Source organism: Clavelina lepadiformis, chromosome 4, assembly GCF_947623445.1.
Source record: "Clavelina lepadiformis chromosome 4, kaClaLepa1.1, whole genome shotgun sequence".
Classification (NCBI taxonomy): Eukaryota; Metazoa; Chordata; class Ascidiacea; order Aplousobranchia; family Clavelinidae; genus Clavelina; species Clavelina lepadiformis.
Window position 1 is genome coordinate 3297904 of NC_135243.1, and position 21502 is coordinate 3319405.

The 21502-nt window shown below is 40.6% G+C and overlaps 2 protein-coding genes across 2 annotated transcripts; one reads left to right on the top strand and one right to left on the bottom strand.

Moving 5' to 3' along the window:
- Window positions 1-3392: 3392 nt before the first annotated feature.
- On the top strand, window positions 3393-10957 carry LOC143453439 (uncharacterized). Its single transcript, XM_076954772.1, has one exon. The coding sequence runs from the start codon at window positions 4035-4037 to the stop codon at window positions 10182-10184; it is 6150 nt and encodes a 2049-aa protein (XP_076810887.1). The 5' UTR covers window positions 3393-4034; the 3' UTR covers window positions 10185-10957.
- Window positions 10957-21502, bottom strand: LOC143453441 (uncharacterized). Its single transcript, XM_076954776.1, has 12 exons — window positions 15804-21502; window positions 15549-15674; window positions 15223-15393; window positions 15026-15115; window positions 14734-14856; window positions 14337-14402; window positions 13778-13888; window positions 13000-13130; window positions 12411-12651; window positions 11929-12012; window positions 11410-11463; window positions 10957-11190 (listed from the first exon to the last, which is right to left on the bottom strand). Exons 1-12 carry the CDS (start codon window positions 15946-15948, stop codon window positions 11057-11059), a joined length of 1476 nt encoding a protein of 491 aa, XP_076810891.1. The 5' UTR covers window positions 15949-21502; the 3' UTR covers window positions 10957-11056.

Sequence of the window (21502 nt, forward strand, 5' to 3'; positions counted from 1 at the left end):
CAACAACAAATTTCACTTTTACCACATCTAATTTACAAAAAAGAGTCATTGTAAAAGATGATGAATGAATGCAACTATTATACCCCAGTCATGTGTTTATGGTTATTTGCAGCCAATTTTACCAGCCTATTATAACTGGAAGTAGGTTGATTGGTCCTTTAACTTTGTGTTAATAGGTTTACCACTTTTCGATGTCATTATTATGCAATTGTTTTAAAGTTGGACCTAAGACAACAATGTACACAACAACCTTTTGTAAAATATGAACAATGGAACATTTCTGAAAGCAGTAACCCAGGAAATTTAGCCAGATTTAGTTTTGCAATTTGTTAGCCGGTAGTGTGCTAAGTGTGCAATAAAATGTGAGCAAAGGCAAGGCAAAAATGATTAAAAAAGATCCTAATTGTAGCTCTGTAGTTGCAACTGATATAAAAGTATATTTACCGGTAGCCTTACATAGGCCAACTACACAAACTACTCAGAAAACTATTCATATTTCGTTTTACATCCTACCGGATTCTTCACTATGTTTATGATACACTGAAACATGTCCTAATCCTTTGCCGAATTTTCTTGGAATATTAGTAAGTTTTAGTCAGACATAAAACGTACGGTAGGTTTTTCACACATATGCTTATTACTGGTACTTTACCACAAGTTTCGGCTTTAGCATTACCCTTGTCCTGTGGTGATGATGGGATTATTCAGACGCCATGTAACCTCCATACCCCATTAACAGTGATAGTGTCCATCTTAACTGCGCAACGTTTACTTTTAGAGTATAACTAAAATTTAAACAGCTGTGCAAGTAGCAGTTACAGTTAACTTCATCAATTGCAGGTCTGGATCAGTTTGATACAAAATGAAAACAATGAATCGATCACGTGACTTTGTTGTTATTTTGATTATTTTCATCGTAACCATTAGAGACGATGTTTCCATCAAACCTTTGGATGTTTTAATAAATCCTTTGCTATATGCTCTGTAATACTTTGGGATTGATTTGCAATGAAAATTAAATTATTAAAATGAGCCCTTATTTTGTATTTGGTACCAATTGAAATAAAAAAATTTTCTTTGCCATTATATTATTGTGATCTACGTTTTAGTCTTGGAGGCCACATTCGACTGTTTTATTTGTGGTAAATATCATCGTAATTGTTTATGTCTTTGCGACCACTTACCTGAGTAGAATTTTTGGTCACTTATATTTAAGGCATAAAATAAAATGAAAAACATGTGATTAAATGGATACGTTATTGTAGTATTATTGTGGAATTAGAAGATACGGGGTTGTCAATAAAATGAACATGATATTGACAAAGCCTGTCAAGTTGGGAAAAGTGCAATAATATCATGACCCTTGCGACGGAATACTTCATCACCGATAGATACGAAACTCATCCAAATTTGTCAGAAAAACACAACCTATAGCTTTTTAACGATGAACATAAACGTAACTCAAAATAAATAAAACTTGCAATCGTACCTTACAAATTCTTCTGCAAAGTCCTATACAATTTGGTAATGCTCTAGATAACTTAGCAAGTTTCTGGTACCGTTGGGTGTTGGTACTTTTGAAAACTGTATCAAATTACTTTACAAAAGCATTTGCAAAATACTGTAACAAGAACAAAATGGTACAAACCGGATGAAGTGTATGCCTTCATATATTCCTGCTGTTCTGTAGACCTAGTTGAAAGTAAGGCTGATGACTGATGTTCTGGAGATGATATCTTCTCCTCTGCTGGCTTTTGTGTTAGTGAAATCTGCTCCTCTACCTGATCATCTTGTCTGAATAAGTCATAATTGCTTTTGTCTCTTTCATGTCTAATATGAGCTCGTTTATGGAACAGCAAAAGCTTTTTAAACTTCACCTGTTTAAGCAGCAAAAACAACGAGATAACAAGCGCGAGCGTTCTCGCTGATCGTGCCCAGTTGCGGCAATATTGCTCATGCTGGAATCTGAAGAAAAGTTGATATTTTACAATTTTCATGTTTGAATAAGCTTAATAGTAAATCATATCTCAAAATGCACATTCTCACTATCCTGAAAATACCTTTCATCATATCTATGAGCAGACCGCAAACAAATCTCCTAATAACAGACCACTTCTCATCGGAAAATAGCTTGTTTGAAACAAGGTGTTTAAACGCATCCATGGGCAGTTCATTAACGATGAACTTTGCTGTGAAAAACTCCTGATACAGCTGGTGGGCGAAGTAATACTTCACGTGGCCATCAAACACGCGGCTGACTGCAGCAAAATGAGCGTAAATGCCGACGACGATATCTTGTATCTGGTCTGGTTCAAGACCAACTGCTCTGAGGTCGTCACGTGTGATGACAACTGAAGACCTCATTGTGGTTTTGTAGGCCAATTCACTGAGCTGCAACACAAAACAAATAATAATATGTTCTTGTACATTATCACTATTTTAGGTAAACAGAAACATGTTCAGTTCTCTCACCTGCTTTACTAGTGAAGTGATGTCTTTGTGGTTTGCATTGTCACTGCATCGGAGGTTCTCCAAAACTGTGGCAAATACCCGCGTTGTGGTGATGATTTTTCCAATTTTTGTTGTAGGAGCCAAACCTGCTGCTATAACTAACTGAAGCAACAACGGGTTAAAACAAAGTGCAAAAACAATTTTAGCATTTCGGGAAAAATCATTCCAAAGCTTGTCGGCTGAAGCACCAGCGTAAAAATAAAACAGTTTATTCATAGAGTCAAGGGGCAGATCACCAAGTAAGATTGTTGAGTCAGGACGTAGTGGAGCAGGAAGCGTGATGGCACTGTGAGGTCTGGAGGTAAAGATTAGCTTAATGTCTGGAAGGAAATGTTTATTGCATAAGTTGGCAATGAGGTCTGGTACACTTTGGGGAGTATCATAATTCACTTTGGGTACTTTGTCTTTAAGTGACCACTCCGCCTGATCCAGACCATCAAAGAGTAGAAGACAACTTTTCTGATTTTCTTTGATCCACTCCCATGCATCCTCTCGAGTGGTTTCGTCTAAATCCGGATAAATGTTATCCATAATTAGCTTCCGAAAACTGACCTTTTCGCCAACTGGCATCTCCATAAATTTATAATAAAGACATTTGTATTCTTCTGTTTTGGCTAATCTTTTGGACAAAGTCGTCTTTCCGGAACCGGGGTAACCTATGAAGGCGGTAAAGCGATTGTTGGACTTCAGCAATTCTTCAAATTCAATGTCCTCATCCCGCTTAAGTGTATCAGGTTCACCAGTTGACGGGGCATAAGTTTCATGTTTAGGGACTGCCCGTCCTTGGAAAAAAGATACCTTGGTGTACTTTGGATGGACAATTGGAATATCTGCTACTGAGACGTCGATTCCAGCCTGGAGACGGATGTCATCTTTGTAACGTACAAATTAACATTTTGTTCCTCCAAATTATATGATTTGTGATAAGGACTTATATGAACTAAAATTCCAATTGCCTCGGTAATCGAAATTCCGGACAACTGGATGATTGTGTGTTTGGCCTCGTGTTCGTGTCGTAAATTGCTGTAATTATAGTCGAGGCCGTGGTGTGAGGCCCAGTATTGTGTTAGCCTAACCATGAGCGTTGCATGCAGTACGTTGAGTAGTTGTCAGTGAACCTGTTGTGATTCGTGAACTAGTTAACCATGTGATTGAGACCTATTTTATTATCTACGACTAGGCTACATTGTTGGTACTGTACTTTCAGATGCTAAGTAACCACCTGGGTTCAGTATTTTGTAGAAATCACATGTACGTTATCAAAATATAACAGCTTCAAGATTACGTGTGCATTTCTATTTGAATAAGGTGGAATTTAGGCCTTGTTGGCCCAATCAACTATAGGTGATCGGCTTCTGTAAATTTGCCGGTTACATAATTTCTACAAAAAGAACCCTTGCGGGTTTTACACAATTGCTACGAGAGCCCGTGTTGGGCTTGTACGTACACCACGGGTTGAAATCTTTACTGGCTTGGGCATTGTGTCTTCCTGTGCGGTACACCTGTTGAGGTAACGCGTGACTATGAACAATATCACTGGAGTTGAAGATGTGCCAGGGGTAAGGTATGAGCCAGAATCTGATGATCTGGAAGGCTACCTCAGTGAGCAGCTGATATCACTTAAGCAAAGGAGGAGCGGACTGATGGGTGCAGTCACTAAATTACAGAAGAAACTAAACGCACTGATTGCCAACCCGGCAGCAACACACCCAATGGTGGCCGAGGTAAAGGATAAATTGGATGAAAGACTGGCAACATGTCTACGAACCTGCCAGGAATACCTCCAAAAAATTCCACAGGATGATAAACATGAGCAGCAGCGCACCGAGGCAATTGAAAAACTACACCAAATGAAGGAAAGGCAGCGGGAAGCGGATGAGGAGTATACGGCATACACTCGACAGTGCAACCAGGACGCTTCAACTCGGCGTTCTTCGGTGTCAGCTAGGTCTTCCAGGTCTAGCGCTTGCTCAAGCGCTAGAAGGAAGAGACTGCTACAGGCTCAAATTGAGGCAGAAGAAGCAAGATTGGAGGCGCAGCTGGTGTTTGAGCAGGACATGGTTGAAGCTAAGGCCGAAGAAGAAAGACTCGAGGCTGAAGCAAAGGCCGAAGCTAAAAGACTCGAGGCCGAAGCAAAGGCCGAAGCTAAAAGACTTGAGGCAAAACAAAGGATCCAGAAGAACCAAATCAGCTTGAAAATTGCAATGTCTCGGGCTGAGGCAAGTGTAAAAAGGGCAGCCCTGGAGGCTGAATATGACGATGACCTGCTGGATGCCTCGAGTGTGGGAAGTTCCAAATCCAATACTGGGGCCGAGAAGATTGCACCACCAGCAAGTTTGGCGAAGCCTAGCACGTCGTACGGAAACCCATTTCAAGTTACTTCAAATGCACGGACGATACATCAAGTCCCCCATGCACAAGAAACACCAAGAGCAGATGAAGCAGGCAGGATGTCCCGTTTAAGACCAACTGCCAACGCCTTTACTCCCACAGGATACAACGAACTAGATAAGGGAAACACCTATGATATGCATTCCTGGAGGAAGGATATACCTGTGGCACCAACGAAGATAGCCGCAGGCCAAAATAAACTGCATGCTCATTCCAGACCACTTGACGTGTTCCAGGAGGGGCCCATATCTCAATCTGCACCATCGGACCATCAACGTGACATGATGATGTTGGTTGGCATGATCGAAGAAAATCGATCGATGATGCGAAGATCAACCTTGCCGAGGAGGGAGTTGGAGAAGTTCGAGGGCAACCCCTTGCATTATTTCGTGTTCATGAAAGGTTTCAAGGAGACAATTCAAAGCCATATTGCTGATCCTACTCAACAGCTACGGTATCTTATTGACATGTGCATCGGAGAAGCACATGAAAGCATTAAGGGATGCATTTGGGTTGACCCGCCTGAAGAAGGTTTGCGTCAGGCCTTTACAGTATTGGAGGATTTGTTTGGTAGGCGCGAAGATGTTGTTGCGGCGCACCTCCAGTCATTGTTTCAAGGGCCACAGCTGAAGGGAGATGAGAAAGATCTCCGCAAACTGTATAATGACATGTCCAATTGCAGGAGAGTGCTTGAAGCATGGGATTATGCTGCTGAGCTTGATAGCTACTCCACATTGAAGCAGATCTTTAAGCGGCTGCCATATAGAATGCAGGAAAGCATTACCCATGAAACAAACAGACAAATAAAGATGGGCAAAAGACCGACCTTTGCTCATCTGCTTGGATTCATTGAAGAGAAGATGCACGCCTGTAACAACATATATGGACGAACCATGGCCAGAGCCAAGGAAGAAGAAAAAACCAACCGTGTGCCCAAGACACGGAATCTGAAGACATCTAGGTCGTATACCTCTCAAGCAGCTGTTGAAAGAAGCGAGAGGAAGGTGGATAACCTAGAAATCTCCACCAGAAGGTCGAACAAGAATTGCATTGTTTGCCAAGGAGAACATCCCATTTGGAGGTGTGACCAGTTCCAGAAGAAATCTATTCAAGACAGACGCCGTCTTGTTAGAAATAGTGGACTCTGCTTCAACTGTCTTGGAGCAGGGCATCGTAGCACTGATTGTAAAATGACGAAGAAGTGCAAGACGTGCAATAAGTCGCACCACTCGTTACTGCATGTGTATATGCAGTCAACATCTGAAGGGGAGAAGCCTAAAGAAGAAAAGGATTCTAATGATCCCGTTAAGCCTGTGGAATCCTTTGGGATCGACACCAACCATCATGGTGCAAACAACGTTAGACTAAAAGTGGTCCCTGTCAGAGCATGGGGCCACAACATGCGTAAGCCTGTTGAGTGCTATGCATTCCTGGATGAAGGATCAGACACTTCATTCTGCAGCGATCGTCTTTCCAAGCAACTTGGGTTACAAGGACCCAAGGTCCAGTTACATATCTCATGCATAAACGGTGAGGAGTCACAACAAAGTAAGATGGTTTCACTTAGCATTCAGGGTCTGAGTGAAACGGCTGTCATTGATTTAGAAGAAGTCATGACACTTTCATGCTTGCCCAAACTTAAGGGAAGCATACCTTCCAACAAGGACGTGACACGATATCCTTTTCTTGAAGGCCTGCAATTTCCTGCCATACCTACTGGTGGAGTGGAGTTGCTCATTGGGGCCGGTGCAAGGAAAGCACATGTCATTCATGCGGTCAGGGAAGGAGGTGCCAATCAGCCAACAGCGGTCAGAACTGGGTTGGGATGGACACTGGTTGGACCAGAACCTGCAACTGAAGACAGAGCCCTTTGCCAGGTCAACTACGCTCGTTGTGACAATCACATCTTGCATGAGCAAATGCAAAGGATGTTTGATCATGACTTTGTGGAGGATGAAGACTCAGAAGATCTTTCTTACTCCGTCGACGATATTCGCGCCATGCATAAACTGAAGTCATCAGTTCAGAAAAAAGATGGACGATACCAGTTGGGACTCCTATGGAAAACCGACAATGTCACCCTGCCATACAATCGTTTTCTGGCTGTGAAGCGATTGGCATATTTGAAACGCAAGCTTGAGAAAGACATGAGCTTGTTTGATCAATACAAAAAGAAGATCAATGAACTGCTGCAAGCTGGTTATGCCAAGCCAGTTCCAGAAGGTCAGTCTTGCCATGCAAAGAGAACATGGTACATCCCTCACCACTGCTGTACTGGAGGGAAATTCAGAGTGGTTTACGATTGTGCGGCAAAGTACAAGGGCACATCACTCAACGAGAACCTGCTGCAAGGTCCAGATCAAACCAACAGCCTTGTAGGAGTATTGTTACGATTTCGCCAAGGAAAAATTGCATTCACTGCGGATATCAAGGGCATGTTCCATCAGGTTTTGGTGGATCCCGAAGACCGCGATGCACTGAGGTTCCTGTGGTGGCCAGATGATGACATGACGAAGCCTCCCTCGGACTATCAAATGCTGGTGCACCCATTTGGAGCAACATCGTCCCCGTGTTGTGCTAGCTACGCGTTGAAGAAGGTAGCTGATGATAACGATACTAGTGCCAGTTTGGAGACGCTGTCGACTGTCAAACAAAACTTTTATGTGGATGACTGCCTCAAATCAGTCAATTCAGTGGAAGAAGCCATTCAACTTGCTCGGGAAATTGGTCCATTGCTTGCCAGTGGAGGATTTCATTTGACGAAATACCTGAGCAACTGTAAGGAATTGCTTTCGGTAGTTGATCGAGATGACCTGATGCCATCGCTTGTGAACATGGATTTAGATAAGATGCCAGTGGAACGAGCCCTTGGTGTCTATTGGAATACCGCTACTGATGTTTTCGAGATCACAGTAGATGTTAAGCCTAAGCCTTCAACACGTCGAGGAATTCTGTCAATGATGAGTCAAGTTTTTGACCCTATGGGTTATGTTCAGCCCTTTTTCCTACCAATCAAGAGATTGATGCAACGTCTATGCCAGATGAACATGTCCTGGGATGATCCTGTTCCGGAAGAGATGGAGCAGGCCTGGTTGAAATGGCTGCACAGTTTACCCGATTTAGAAGCCATTACAATACCGAGATGCTTTAACGGAGCGCTCCAGAATCCTGTCGTGGAACTGCACTGTTTCTGTGATGCAAGTGAGGTGGGATATGGTGCAGTTTGCTATCTACGATTTGTCGATGGTGCCACATACCATTGTTCTTTCGTCATTGGAAAATCTCGTGTCGCACCCTTGAAATCGGTCACGATACCAAGGTTAGAGTTGTCAGCTGCAGTAGTGGGCGCAAAGCTGTCGCGTCTGGTTGTCAAGGAGCTGCAGTTGAAAATAAAAAGAGCAGTTTACTGGACTGACTCTACCTCCGTGCTGCAGTACATCTCAAACACTTCGAAACGTTTCCAGACCTTTGTTGCCAACCGACTCAGTCTGATTCACAAGCTGTCTACTCCGTCACAGTGGAGACATGTCGACACGAAGAGAAATCCTGCTGACATTGCTTCAAGGGGACTGATGCCAAATGAAATCAGTAAGGCAACGCTGTGGTTCCATGGACCTGAGTTTCTGTGGAATGCCTATGATCAGTGGCCTTCAAGACCAAGCAGTCTGCCACCTCTGCCAGATGATGATCCAGAGTTAAAGACAGTGAAAGAGGTCAACTCATTCACAGCCATAGTCGGAGACAACGGTCTCCACAAGCTCCTAAGACGTTACTCCCGGTTCCACAAACTGGTGAAAGCAGTGGTCTGGCTACTGCGTTACAAACAGTATGTTATGTGGAAGCACTTGCAAAGGGAGAACATTGTCGAACCACCACGAAGTTTGATATCGACGATGGAAATGGGAGATGCTACAAATGAAATCGTCAGGCTCGTTCAAATGGAGTCATTTCCAGCCGTAATCAGAACATTGGAGAAGCGTCAGGAAGAGGACTCAACCAACCAATCCAGGGGGGCTATGGGAAAGTGTCGTAAGAGCGTCAAGTTACAATTATTGGGAAAGCTTAACCCTTACTTGTCCAGGGGGGTCCTCCGGGTGGGGGGTCGTCTTCAAAGATCTCTAGTGTCTCATGACAAAAAGCATCCCATGATCCTTCCCAGTCGACACGAGGTGACTGGCCTTGTTGTGAATCATTATCATGCCATGCAGGGGCATTGTGGAACATTACATGTATTGGCATCCATCAGAGAGAAGTTTTGGATTGTAAGAGGGCATTCAGCAGTCCGGTATTACCTGAAGCGCTGTCTTCCATGCAGGGTCTGGAAGGCGAAAACAGGAGAACAACTTATGGCACCACTTCCGGAAGCGAGGGTCACACCAGGACATCGACCATTTACTAACACTGGCGTCGACTACATGGGACCTTTAATGGTGAAACAAGGACGTAGCCAGGTGAAACGTTATGGATGTATCTTTACTTGCTTGGCTACACGTGCCATTCATATAGAGATCGCATTTTCATTAGAAACAAGTTCATTCATTAGTGCATATCGAAGATTCATTAATCGATGGGGTTCTTCCACAAAGAAGATGTTTAGCGACAATGGATCCAATTTTGTTGGAGCTGAACGTGAGCTACATCAGGGTATACAGAGATGGAATAAGAAACAAATCCATGAGTTCTTCTGCCAGAAGTCGATCGACTGGCACTTCAATCCGCCCTTGGCAAGCCATCAAGGAGGGGTTTGGGAAAGAATGATACGCACTGTGCGTAAAATCCTGCGATCAATTGCAGGAGAGAGAGTCTTTGACGAGGAATCACTCGTCACATTTATGTCAGAAGTCGAGTCCATCATCAACAACCGACCACTTACACCCGTGAGCGATGATCCAGATGATCTGTCCGCATTAACGCCAATGTCCATACTCGCTGGGAGTCTGGAACCGTCACTCCCTCCAGATGAATTCCTCAAGGCTGATGGATACCGCAGATCATGGCGTTTTGCTCAGTTGCTTGCCGACCAATTTTGGCAACAGTGGATTAAGGATTACCTACCATTATTGCAGCAACGCCAAAAATGGCTGCAACCCATACCAAACTTTAAGACTGGGGACCTTGTCTTAATGGTGGATGAGACCAAAAAACGTGGCCATTGGCCAAAGGCGCGCGTCGAGGAGACGTATCCAGACAAGGAGGGGAGGGTAAGGAGAGTCCAAGTTAAAACTGCGGACAATAGATTAATGCGAGACATACGCAAGCTCTGCCTGTTGGAGGCAACATGAAATCGAGCTGATAACTGTATTAGTTGCCTTACTCTAGCCATTTATATCATTTTCACTGTTGCTTGCATGCTTAGTATTATCTTGCCAGTTTGATACTATTGATTCATATTGCCTGCCACGGATTTACCATGATAGCCGATGTTAATACTGTACCTACATAATTACCTCTTGAATTGTTGATTGGAATGTACTTGAACCTGGCATCGGCTGTGATCATTTGTAGGATGTTTCTCCTTCACTTACTCATATGTAGCTTATTAACCATTGTAGTGTGATCGTGTTTGATTTTTATTAATAAGTGTTGTGAAGACGTGGTGGACATGCATGTCAATGACCTCTTTTTGGGTACCCGTTATGCCTTGCGCGCTGCCGTCGAATTTGTCCGTGTCCTTGAGAATAACTTCATTCCACTGCGTTATTCTGGGGCCGGTATGTAACGTACAAATTAACATTTTGTTCCTCCAAATTATATGATTTGTGATAAGGACTTATATGAACTAAAATTCCAATTGCCTCGGTAATCGAAATTCCGGACAACTGGATGATTGTGTGTTTGGCCTCGTGTTCGTGTCGTAAATTGCTGTAATTATAGTCGAGGCCGTGGTGTGAGGCCCAGTATTGTGTTAGCCTAACCATGAGCGTTGCATGCAGTACGTTGAGTAGTTGTCAGTGAACCTGTTGTGATTCGTGAACTAGTTAACCATGTGATTGAGACCTATTTTATTATCTACGACTAGGCTACATTGTTGGTACTGTACTTTCAGATGCTAAGTAACCACCTGGGTTCAGTATTTTGTAGAAATCACATGTACGTTATCAAAATATAACAGCTTCAAGATTACGTGTGCATTTCTATTTGAATAAGGTGGAATTTAGGCCTTGTTGGCCCAATCAACTATAGGTGATCGGCTTCTGTAAATTTGCCGGTTACAATCTTCACGGCGTTCATTTTGCTGCTGCAAAACTTTTCCAATGGCTTTCTCTCGCTTTCCGAGTTTTCGGTGGTCTGATAAGAATACAGACCTTTAAAGCATGAATTTTTATAAATTAAACTGCATAAGGTTATATTTATACTTCGGAACAGTATATTTATACTTCGGAATAAGGTTATATTTATATTTATAAATCGGAACAGTTGCAGAACGCACATGTTGTTTTCCTCAGCAACTACGGCATATAAAACAAACATTAATAGTCCCTTAAATACATCATTGTATAAACTAACCTGCTTTATTTGCCTCCAAACATTTCGTGAATTGCTGTTGTTCATTGGGATGATCTATGTAACAGGTAAAAAAGATTAATGGATTGTTGGAAGGAAAAATGTTCTTAGGAAAAATTTGGGTTTTAGTTCCAAACCCAAATAAATACAAGCCATGACAGTGCAAAAATGGAAAAGCCTTGACTAAAAGTTTAAATCGTTTCTTAATCGTTGCTATGTATAACTGCGAACTGTTAGAATAAAACGATAGTATGATAATAAGTGCAGCAGTATTCTTTTAACAAAAATTTAGTTTAGCAAACAAAAGTCGTGATGAGAAATCGAAAACCAAATAATTACAAAACGTGCCAGCAGTTTTGTAAAGTTTCCAATTATTAATATTTCTCGAGGTAGCAGAAGATAAAAGCATAAAAACTAACAATAAATTAAATAAAATGAACTAATAACCAATAATAACTTCAGTTAATGTTTTAATAATAAAATGTTGTGAAAATACCTATTTCAACTTATGAGTTTAATTACCTATTTCCTTGATAAGTTTATCAAAGTTATCCTCAAATGATTCTTTGCTAAAATCGTAGTAGAGTTTTCCCGACACCAAAAGAGCTTTTGATAAAAATTTCAAAAATATAAATGTTAATTTGTGGTGAAAGCAGGTGATGAAAATCAATTCAGTAATGAATATTAAAAGATAAAAATAGAAACAAACATTAACATAACATTATATAAATGATTGGTTAGAGGAAGAGCAGAATATAAAGCACTCTTAAAGTTAACAATGATTTATCGCCACAAGATTTCGTATACTTGAGTTTGCGTCTTCTGGTGTAACAATTATGATTAATAATGAAAATAACAATACTAAATATAATGTTACCATTCAAACCTCAAGCAACATCCCATTTTGTGACGTAGTAATCAATTAAAAAAATTAACCAGTCATAGGCATAAAAATGCGTTGAAAACAACTAAGCACAAATGAAAAGTATAATAAAAATGCATACCTGTCCAGCCTTCCATTTTATAATTGTCTTGGGTGATAATGGGTATTATACGTTTTCTCTTGTCAGCAGCAAGTTTGCCTTCCCTTCGGCAGTTTTCACTGAGTTTATAATTTTCAGACAGAAACATGAGGACCAAGTAAGCGTTGTCAACAGCTTCATACATTTTGTCGTAAATGTCTCCTCTCATCTCGTTTTTATCAATCCACACTTTGTAACCAGCGGCAGAGAGCTCATCGGATATCTGCAAAAAGGGCGAAAAAATGAAACTAGATTGTTAGGTTAAGTTTGTGAGTAGCTAATTTGCAACTCTTCTACTTTCGTAATCTTTCTAAAACCAACAAACGGTTTCGGTTATTAGTAATTTGCAAAATAACTTTAAGGCGAAAACGGAGTAGAGCATCTTATAACATCCACATCATCTAAGTGATGGTTTTGCTGATATTTAGGATATGTTTATGAAATAAAACTTTCTTCTTGACCCTAGCACAAATATTTAAATTGAGAGTGAGTTTTTGATAATTGATTCTATTAACATTTCGTGTATTTCGTTAAAAACTGTAAACTGAGATCATAAAATATATTTACAAACCTTATGAGCAGGATCCTTTGAATCTTTCCAGTTATAACTGATCATTATATGCTGGTTGCCTTTGTTGTCATCCTGGTGTTGATTGGCCCCAGGTCCACAAGGTGAATTTGTTGCTTGTGGATTATTAGGTTCTGAAATAAGATGTAACATTTAAGCTAATATGCATTGGTCTTGTACCGCTGTTGGAAAATAGAAGCACGAAGCACTTAGTTAAAGGGCGACACAAGTAAAATAATTCAGGTAGTGATTAGCTTTTAACTCGCATGCAATATATGAGTTGAAGCATCTCTCAATAATCACAACAAAGAACTTTGCAATCACTGAAAACTAACTCCAACCAAATTGTATAATATCACACACATTTCCACCGACATGGCTTGATTTTGCACGATATCTGATAATCAAACATTATTGTGATATAATTATACCTATGAATTATGTTGAATACAATGTTTTGTAGCAGAAATAAATAATTTTGAACCAAATTTAACGTTTGAAAGTGTGCTTTAGTCACCAGGTGAAGATAAAATTTCTTTAGATTTTTTTAACGTAAACTAATCTTTTTTCTAGGTTATTCTTAACTTTTTTTTAATTTCATTTAAAACATTTTTTCCTGTTTACAGTATTTGAAAAAAACAAATTCACACAAAACTTTGGCAGAGTTTGACTTGAGTGAGATTATTAAATCTACTTATAGGTTGAACTCGAGTAACATTTTTAAACCGATGTATAAATAAAACTTTAAAAAGGTTCAATGTTGCACACTTCCAAAACATACCTGCAGATGAAGTCGTTGATGGATTGGCGATTAAGGGACTGGTACTTGGTACTTCAGTTTGTGAAGTTGATGCTGAAATTGGTTGTTTAGTTCGCGTAAAACCGGTTTGCTCTAAGATATGAACACATTATATAAAGCATGAAGCTTTAGAAACTTTAGTAAGCAACAAATAATAACTTGCAAATAAAACTTCATATAATTTTAAACCGTTGATTTTAGCATCTTCATGAAAATTTGCAAATATACCAGATGTTGCCAAGATGGACAATTACAAGCCAAAACAAACGCAGCACACAATAATGACTACTGTAACAATGGTATAGGTGTCTCAGATCATTTAGCAAATTGCTTCTTAAACAATGTTTGTGAGTGTTGAATGGGGTGTTATTCATCAACAACCACTTTGCATTTTAACATACGCTTGAAAGTTATGCCCCACATCCCCACAAAACAGAATTCACAGAATTCACAGATGTGTAAAATCCAATCATGTCCCAAACAAGAGCAAGGACTTTTAAATTTAGTTAATATATAAGGAAACATGATTAAGTTAACTTACCTAATACACCACTCGTGTTCCTTTCTGCATGACATATTGTTGGTTGAATGGCAACGTTTCCAGAAGCTGCAATAAAACAGAGATTAAAATTGTCTAAATTAAAATTACTGAAACCAGTTTAATGAAAATAGATATAAGCACAATGAATGTTTGCAAAAGTAAAACAAATTCAAAAACATCAAACTGTATTTTAAAGAAAATATTTAATTGTACATTATTGCAGTTTCTAAACACAAAAGTGATGCATTTGAATCAGATTCAAACAGAAATTGAACGTATCAAATATACTCCTTGTGTTTCGGATTTTAATTAACTGTAGAATTTGTAACTTATTTAAACAAAACATGATTAATACATACAGTATTCACTGCTATTTTGTCTATAATCTAATCATTACTTGTAGAAGGTATCTCAGTGTTCAAAGCATTGGATTGATTGGTCACTTCTGAGATGTCTGTGTGGGGTTCAACCTGTGGATTTGCTTCGATCGGTTGCTTTGGATGGGTTGGATCAGGTGGATCTAGAAATGCAAATGTCAGCATATACTACCATTCGTACAAATGAAATAACTAACATATGAAATAGAAACACAAATAAACTAAACAAAACAGTCCGCAGGTTGGCAGATAATACAAAAGCGGCATATTTGAATCAGATTTTAAACAAACGTTAAAGCATCGAATATGCACCTGGTGTTGGGGTGTTTAATTGAGGAAGGTCAAAGGGATTATTTGCCGACACCTGCTTCTCAATGCTTGGTTCAAATTGTTTTGCAGAATCTTTAAAGTATATGGTAAGCTCAAGAAGAAATAAAAACAATGTGATGCCATAATAAATGACAGTAAGCACTTTACAAGAAAAAGTTGTATGGTTTTATAATGCTCACCTAAAGGATTTATTTGTTTCTCTTTAACTTGTGTTGGTTTTATATTTTTCAAGTCCTCGATGTCTTTTTGCTTATATTTTCTGTTGTCTCGGTATTGTCTTTGATCGTGATGTTGGTAATGTCTTTCGTCGTGGTGGTAAATTTTAGGAGCATAATTAATCGTGACTGGCACTGCGTATCGACAAAAGTAAAGATTTTCATCTATAAAAAGGCATCACAATAATATGGAAACATAATTTGATAAATGCAACTAATAGGCTTTATCTTAAGTATTTAAAAATAATCGTGTGCCTACGTATTCAGCAAAACATTTTCATAAAACTTACCAACTCCGCTTTCAGCCATTTTGCTTGCAAGCTCAATCAACCCTGGATCGATTCTACTTACAACACTCAGAGAAGCTTCAGAATTTTCCATTGTTTGCAAGACTTGATTTCCTGCATCTGCAGGCCCTTGATTTAAAGCAAAGAAAAAATAAAACAAAATTTATTTTCTATCAAATTTAAAGGAAAACATCAAAAAGTTTATTATTAATTACAGCAAAGACAAAAACTTAATCATTTTAATTTCAAATTACTCACCATGAGACATCCCCGCTTGCATTGCAACAGCACGTGATGTTCCAGGTTGTTCATCACTTTCACCTGATGAGCTCTCTTCATTGTTATCAGGTTGTACAAGTTGAGGTTTACCTTCGGTCAATCTTTGCTCTTCTGGCTTCGACATACTTCAATGTTGCAGTAATTATCTAAGCTTTTGTTTTATACCTGGTCAAATGTGTTGATGACGTAAAATTTTTCCAAAAAATAAAAAAGACGTAAGCAGAATGTTTACGAAAAGAAATTAACTGGAAAATGTAAACTGTTGTAATAGATGTCCAGATCACATTGTTTTACACATCCTGACTCAGGATGGCCTAGCCTTCTGCAGTATTTTCCAGAATTGAATTCCAGAGCTGTTTTTTGTTCAAGCCAGAATTCCTGGAGCAACCTGGTTGTCGTTGCCTGGCAGCCGTCAGAGTTCTTAAAGCAGTGTTGTTTCCAGCCGAAAATCTTGGAGCAGCTTCATGCCCGCCTAAGTTGTGTTCCGGTGAAGCCTCGTTTCCGCCAAAGCTCCAAACCATAAGTCGGACCGAAACCGAAACAAAACCATTGCCAACGGAAATTCAAAATCGCTTCTTCTCTGCCGGATTTCCAAAACTGCCTCATTGCCGCTGGAGTACAAGAGCTGTTTCATTGCCTTCGGAGTTTCAGCGCCGCCGCGTTGCTGCCGGCATTCGAGAGCCGCCACCCAGCCGTCAGAGTTGCAGAGCAATCCTCTTGCCGCCGGAGACCTGGAAACGCCTCGTTGTCGCCGGATTTCCAGAGCAATTTCTTTTCCGCCGTAGAATTCCAGCCGTTTCTTTGCCGCAGGAGTTCCAGAGCCGCCTTCTTTTGCCGAATTTCCGGAGCCACTTTACTGCCGCCAGATTTCCAGTGACAACTTCTTGCCGCCAGAGTTCAAAAGCCGCCTTTTTGTGCCTTGGAGTCTCTTTAAAGCCACGTCATTGACGTTGAAACTTACTACGAAGCCATGACAGAACCACAGCTAGAATTAGGATTTTTCATTTGATCTGTGTAATTAGCTTGGATGTGGGGTGTAAAACTATAACCACAAGTTAGCTCCCCTGCGTAACAAATTCACGTTTGTGGACAAACCACAGTTAAGGACTCAGTGAATGCTGCGCTGTAATTATGACGTGTGTTATTGTCTTAAACTTCAATTTTGCTATTGCACTGACTTAGTTGAGTTGTATTACGGCTGCAAGTAGCCACGAATTAAACTATTCCCTTTTGTCCTTGGTTAATTTGGTATTGATCAATTTAATCATTTCCTGTTTCATAAAAACCAGTTTTATATTAACATCTCTATAAGTCGGCAGAGTGGAGAGGCTATGTACAGGGACGGGGCTATGAAGTACGTTTGATGAGCTAATATTCATACACAAGGAGGAGAAATTGCCAGCAGAGTTGGGTTCAAAGGAAGTCTCATTTCCGACGAATATCCAAGCGCCCCCTTGTCGACAACGGAAATAAGCTCGTTTCCGGCGGATTTCGGAGCGATTTCTTTGCCGCCAGAATCCCCGAGCCGCCTCGTTACTGCCGGGAGTCCAGATCCGAGAAACAAAGAAACAACTAAAATCGGCATTTTTGCGCTAAAAAAGGGAAAGTGTCCTGGGTAAGAAAAGCCATGAGCGCCGAGCTTGTTTGCTTACGTTGATATATGGCGGGTTATCTCCTGGACACTTTATTGCGTCCTGGCACCGTATTACGTTGAGCAAACAACGCTTGAAGATAACTCGGCAATATAACTTAAACTTTTCATTGCTTTCGTGCTCAGTGAAAAATAGAATATAAATTTCATGTTTACAGTTAATAAGACATCTTATTTAGCAATCAATGCTTTTAAAATCTCATTTACTTTAAGTGAATCAAAAGTCATCCTTGTATTTCAATCACCGCTAGATGGAGAGATGGAGCAATAATAGAAAGTTTTGAATTTGTCAGCCAAGCGTGTCAAAGTAGCAACATAGCCTGGTGTCCGTAGAAACCGTGGGTTTTGTGACTACTTTTTATCTTGCGTTTGTTGCTGTTCCTGGATGCCATCGGTCATGATTCGAGATAAAAAATCGAAGGCAAAGACAAGAATATCAATGAACTTCGATTCAACATGCATCCTAGGCTACCAACAGCATTGAGCTTTCCCACGACCTGCGATCAGATTAAGTCCAACCTGTTCAATTGACCAATCAAAATGCGCGGGATTTTGTTTAAATGCTAAAAGCGCTCGGCGATAGTTGCTACCTCAAGAAAATATTGAAAAAATTAAAAAAAATTGAAATTGAAAAAAAGAAATGGTTGAATCTTATTGTTGCTGGTGTTTCAACAATCGTTTGGCATCGTTTGGATGGTCTTCGAATCTTTCCAGGTTTTGTTTGATGTGTCACGTTCACGTTCCGTTCTAGTCTAGAGCTTTGCACTGTGCACTGTATCCAAGGGTTCACCTTCACACGCCGCCGTGTATTTCACTTTGATCGCATAATTGCCATAAGCAGGTCTCCCGTTACACTGATGATCCTGCCAACGATGCAAGTAATATCGTAATCATGCCGAGCTTTTGCCAACCATGCAAGCTCTTATTTTCTACCCACAATGCAATACCGCAGGCAAGCTGTTACACGACCAAGGACTGTATCACACGGCATCTGAATCGATTATTTTTAGTTCATAGATTTATGGCGATTGTGCTAACTCGAAAAATTACTAGATCACGGGATCGATGCCGAAAGCATCTCGTCAGGAAACACAGGACAGAGACGGCAATAGTCTGGTGGAACCTTCGCGAACACGGTGGGGGCTGATGTCATTTTGATTGGTTGATTGATTGGTCGATGACATTTTGGCGATCGTTTCAACATTTCACGAAGCGTATGCTCGAACATATCACATTGACAATGAACCACGCGCGACATCGCCAGCGCACTCAGAAGATAATTTCGTCACCAGCCACACTGGTTTCATTGATTCTATATTCACAGTTATTCGTGTTATGGAGACCACGCAGCAAAGTGTCGTAATAACTCCAACAATTACCAAGTTAAAGATGATAACTCGTGATAACTCTCTGTTGACTTTTTACGATGCCACGTCATCATATTCGCTCTTTGATTGACAACGGTGGTGCTGTTAGCATAGTCAAGGTAGACCATACAACGCCGAAGCGCAAACCGTCAGCTCTCAAGTTGCCGCAAACGAGACAGAAATTTCTACTTTTTCTTAAACAGTATTTAGATGTCCATCTTGGCTTCCCAATTTAATTCTATTGCAGTGGATGGTCAGACGACGATTTTAGGCATATGATGTCCTGACTAATTTTCAATTAGTCCTTTAACCAACACAGCGAAACCTGTGCTATTGGGTCCAACACACGGCAATTTACGCGAAGGGGACGCAAGTCCCAATTTCACACGTTTCTTGGTTGGAACTGAACCGCCCGGGGAAACATCAAAGATGTTAACTGAGTTTCCGGCATTGACAACTTGTCTGCAGAAGATACCCGATGACGTAATACCCAGCACAGTGCATCGCATTATGCATTCAGGCGAGCTGTTTACGTGTAACCCAAAGTCAATATCACCAGAAAGACGAAAATTAATCGACCAAGAAGTAAAAAACTGCTGGACGATGACATCACTTGATATGATATCGTACGTGATATGATACGATATGACATATATGATACGATATGACATCGTTAATGAAAAACAGAACTTATTGTTTTTACAATGATATTTGTTCTTTAAACAAATGTATTCTCACGCTTAATTCACAATTGCCAGTCTATACATGCGCATATAATTCGAATGGCAAGAAATTGTTTTCCACTCTTGATATAACAAGAGCTCATTACAATGTGATAGCACAGAACCTAGAGGCAGAATGAAAACCGCCTTTTCTATACAAACGGCAAATCATCTATGCTTGTGCAAATATGTGCTTTGGCTCGGAAAATAATCCACGAACGTTTAATTTGCTGATTAGTAAATTGCTTGAAATATTCGAGTCATTTTGAACGTTTGAATGTGCTAAACTACAACGGTTTATCACTAAAATGAACGAATGCTGACAGATGTAAGCAAAGTCAAAATTAATCTTCCTTGGATATTTGATAAATGGTGTCGGTGTGAAAGCATCAGATCTATAACATGGATTTAAAACGTCACTTTGACGCTTTTACGTTTTAGCGCAAAGCCAGAATGGACAAGGCACGCGCTAAAGGCTTTTGAGGTCGGTATTTCACTCGATGTTTTAAATTTATCTTGCCACTTGACACAGGGACATTGCCAAACAGACGGTACTTTGTTCACTTTATGGTGAATTACAAATAATAATCACCGTCCAACAGTAAAGTTATTGGGTCTACAAAGCTTTTTATTACATTTTAACGAAACATCTCTATACTGCCTATAGGAGCCCGATCTGTGGTATTCATTGTGTTCGGTACATTCATGGACAACTTGACCTAGGCGCCCTACGTCATTTCATGGCGACAACCTCCATTGCGATAATGGCGGCTCGTTTTTTCGATTTAATAATTGTGCTAATGTCGGACGCTTGCCTTGTTTACGTTCGACACCGGGCACCAACTTAACGGCGCGATACTCGAGTTTCTAAACTGAAAAAAGCGTCAGTGAACTCGTCAGTGAAGTAACGAATAGTATCGGTCGTCAGTTGACAAAATTACTCGGCGTCGTTTTCGACGGGATGTAACAATCTTGCCCACGGTGGCACTGATAGCGTCACACGGTAAACCCGCTTACGGTACGTGATGAACGACGCTATTTTTCACGCTGCAAGTGACGCAATATGCGCAATATTCCCTTCGCTAGAATATAAAGTGATGTATGTGTTCACGCTCGCTTGTAGTGTGTGACCCTTACAGCAGTAAAAAGACAATTGAACAAACACTTCATTGCGTCTTCGTACACGAAGGCATAAATATCTCTGATAACTCTCAGACCGAGCGCAATTTATGATTCAAAATCGTGACAAACACATGTTTCACGAAATATATTTACTTACACAAGGATACTTTGAAGTCGGAAAACTATACCCTCACGCTACTAGTGCAAAACTAACAGTCTAAAGAGTGCACTGGACTGTTCCAACAGACTAGAAACACTGGAAGTTTAGAAGAAGTCTAAAAACAAACATCAACATCAATAACCATCGAAAACCAAGAAATTAAAACATTGTTATATGGTAGGTTGACAGTTACAGCGCCAGAAACGACGCAATGCACCACTCGCTTGGTGGCGATCGCGCAACATGCGTTCTAACGCCTAAAGCCGCACTGGTAAACAACATAACCAAGAAATAAAAACGGTGTTAACAACCACCACCACAACCACCACCCCTGAGTGAATCCAGTTACCCGAGAGACCTTGCTCGTTGCCCAAGAGATCAACGACATTAACAGCTTTGCTACATTCGCACACACACACACACACACACACACACACACACACACACACACACACACGCGAGAGACGAGAATTGAGCGATGATGCGGTCTACAACAACGGACACGACCTCAGGAGACCTCCAACTCCTGAAGCTGCGGGAGTTGTGCCACGGAGCCGATCGGTGCCTCTGACAACCAATCAGCAGCTCGCCCCTCCGCCGTGGCGAACCAATATTCGCGGCAAGAAGATGCAGCAGAGGGCTGGGGACGCAAACAA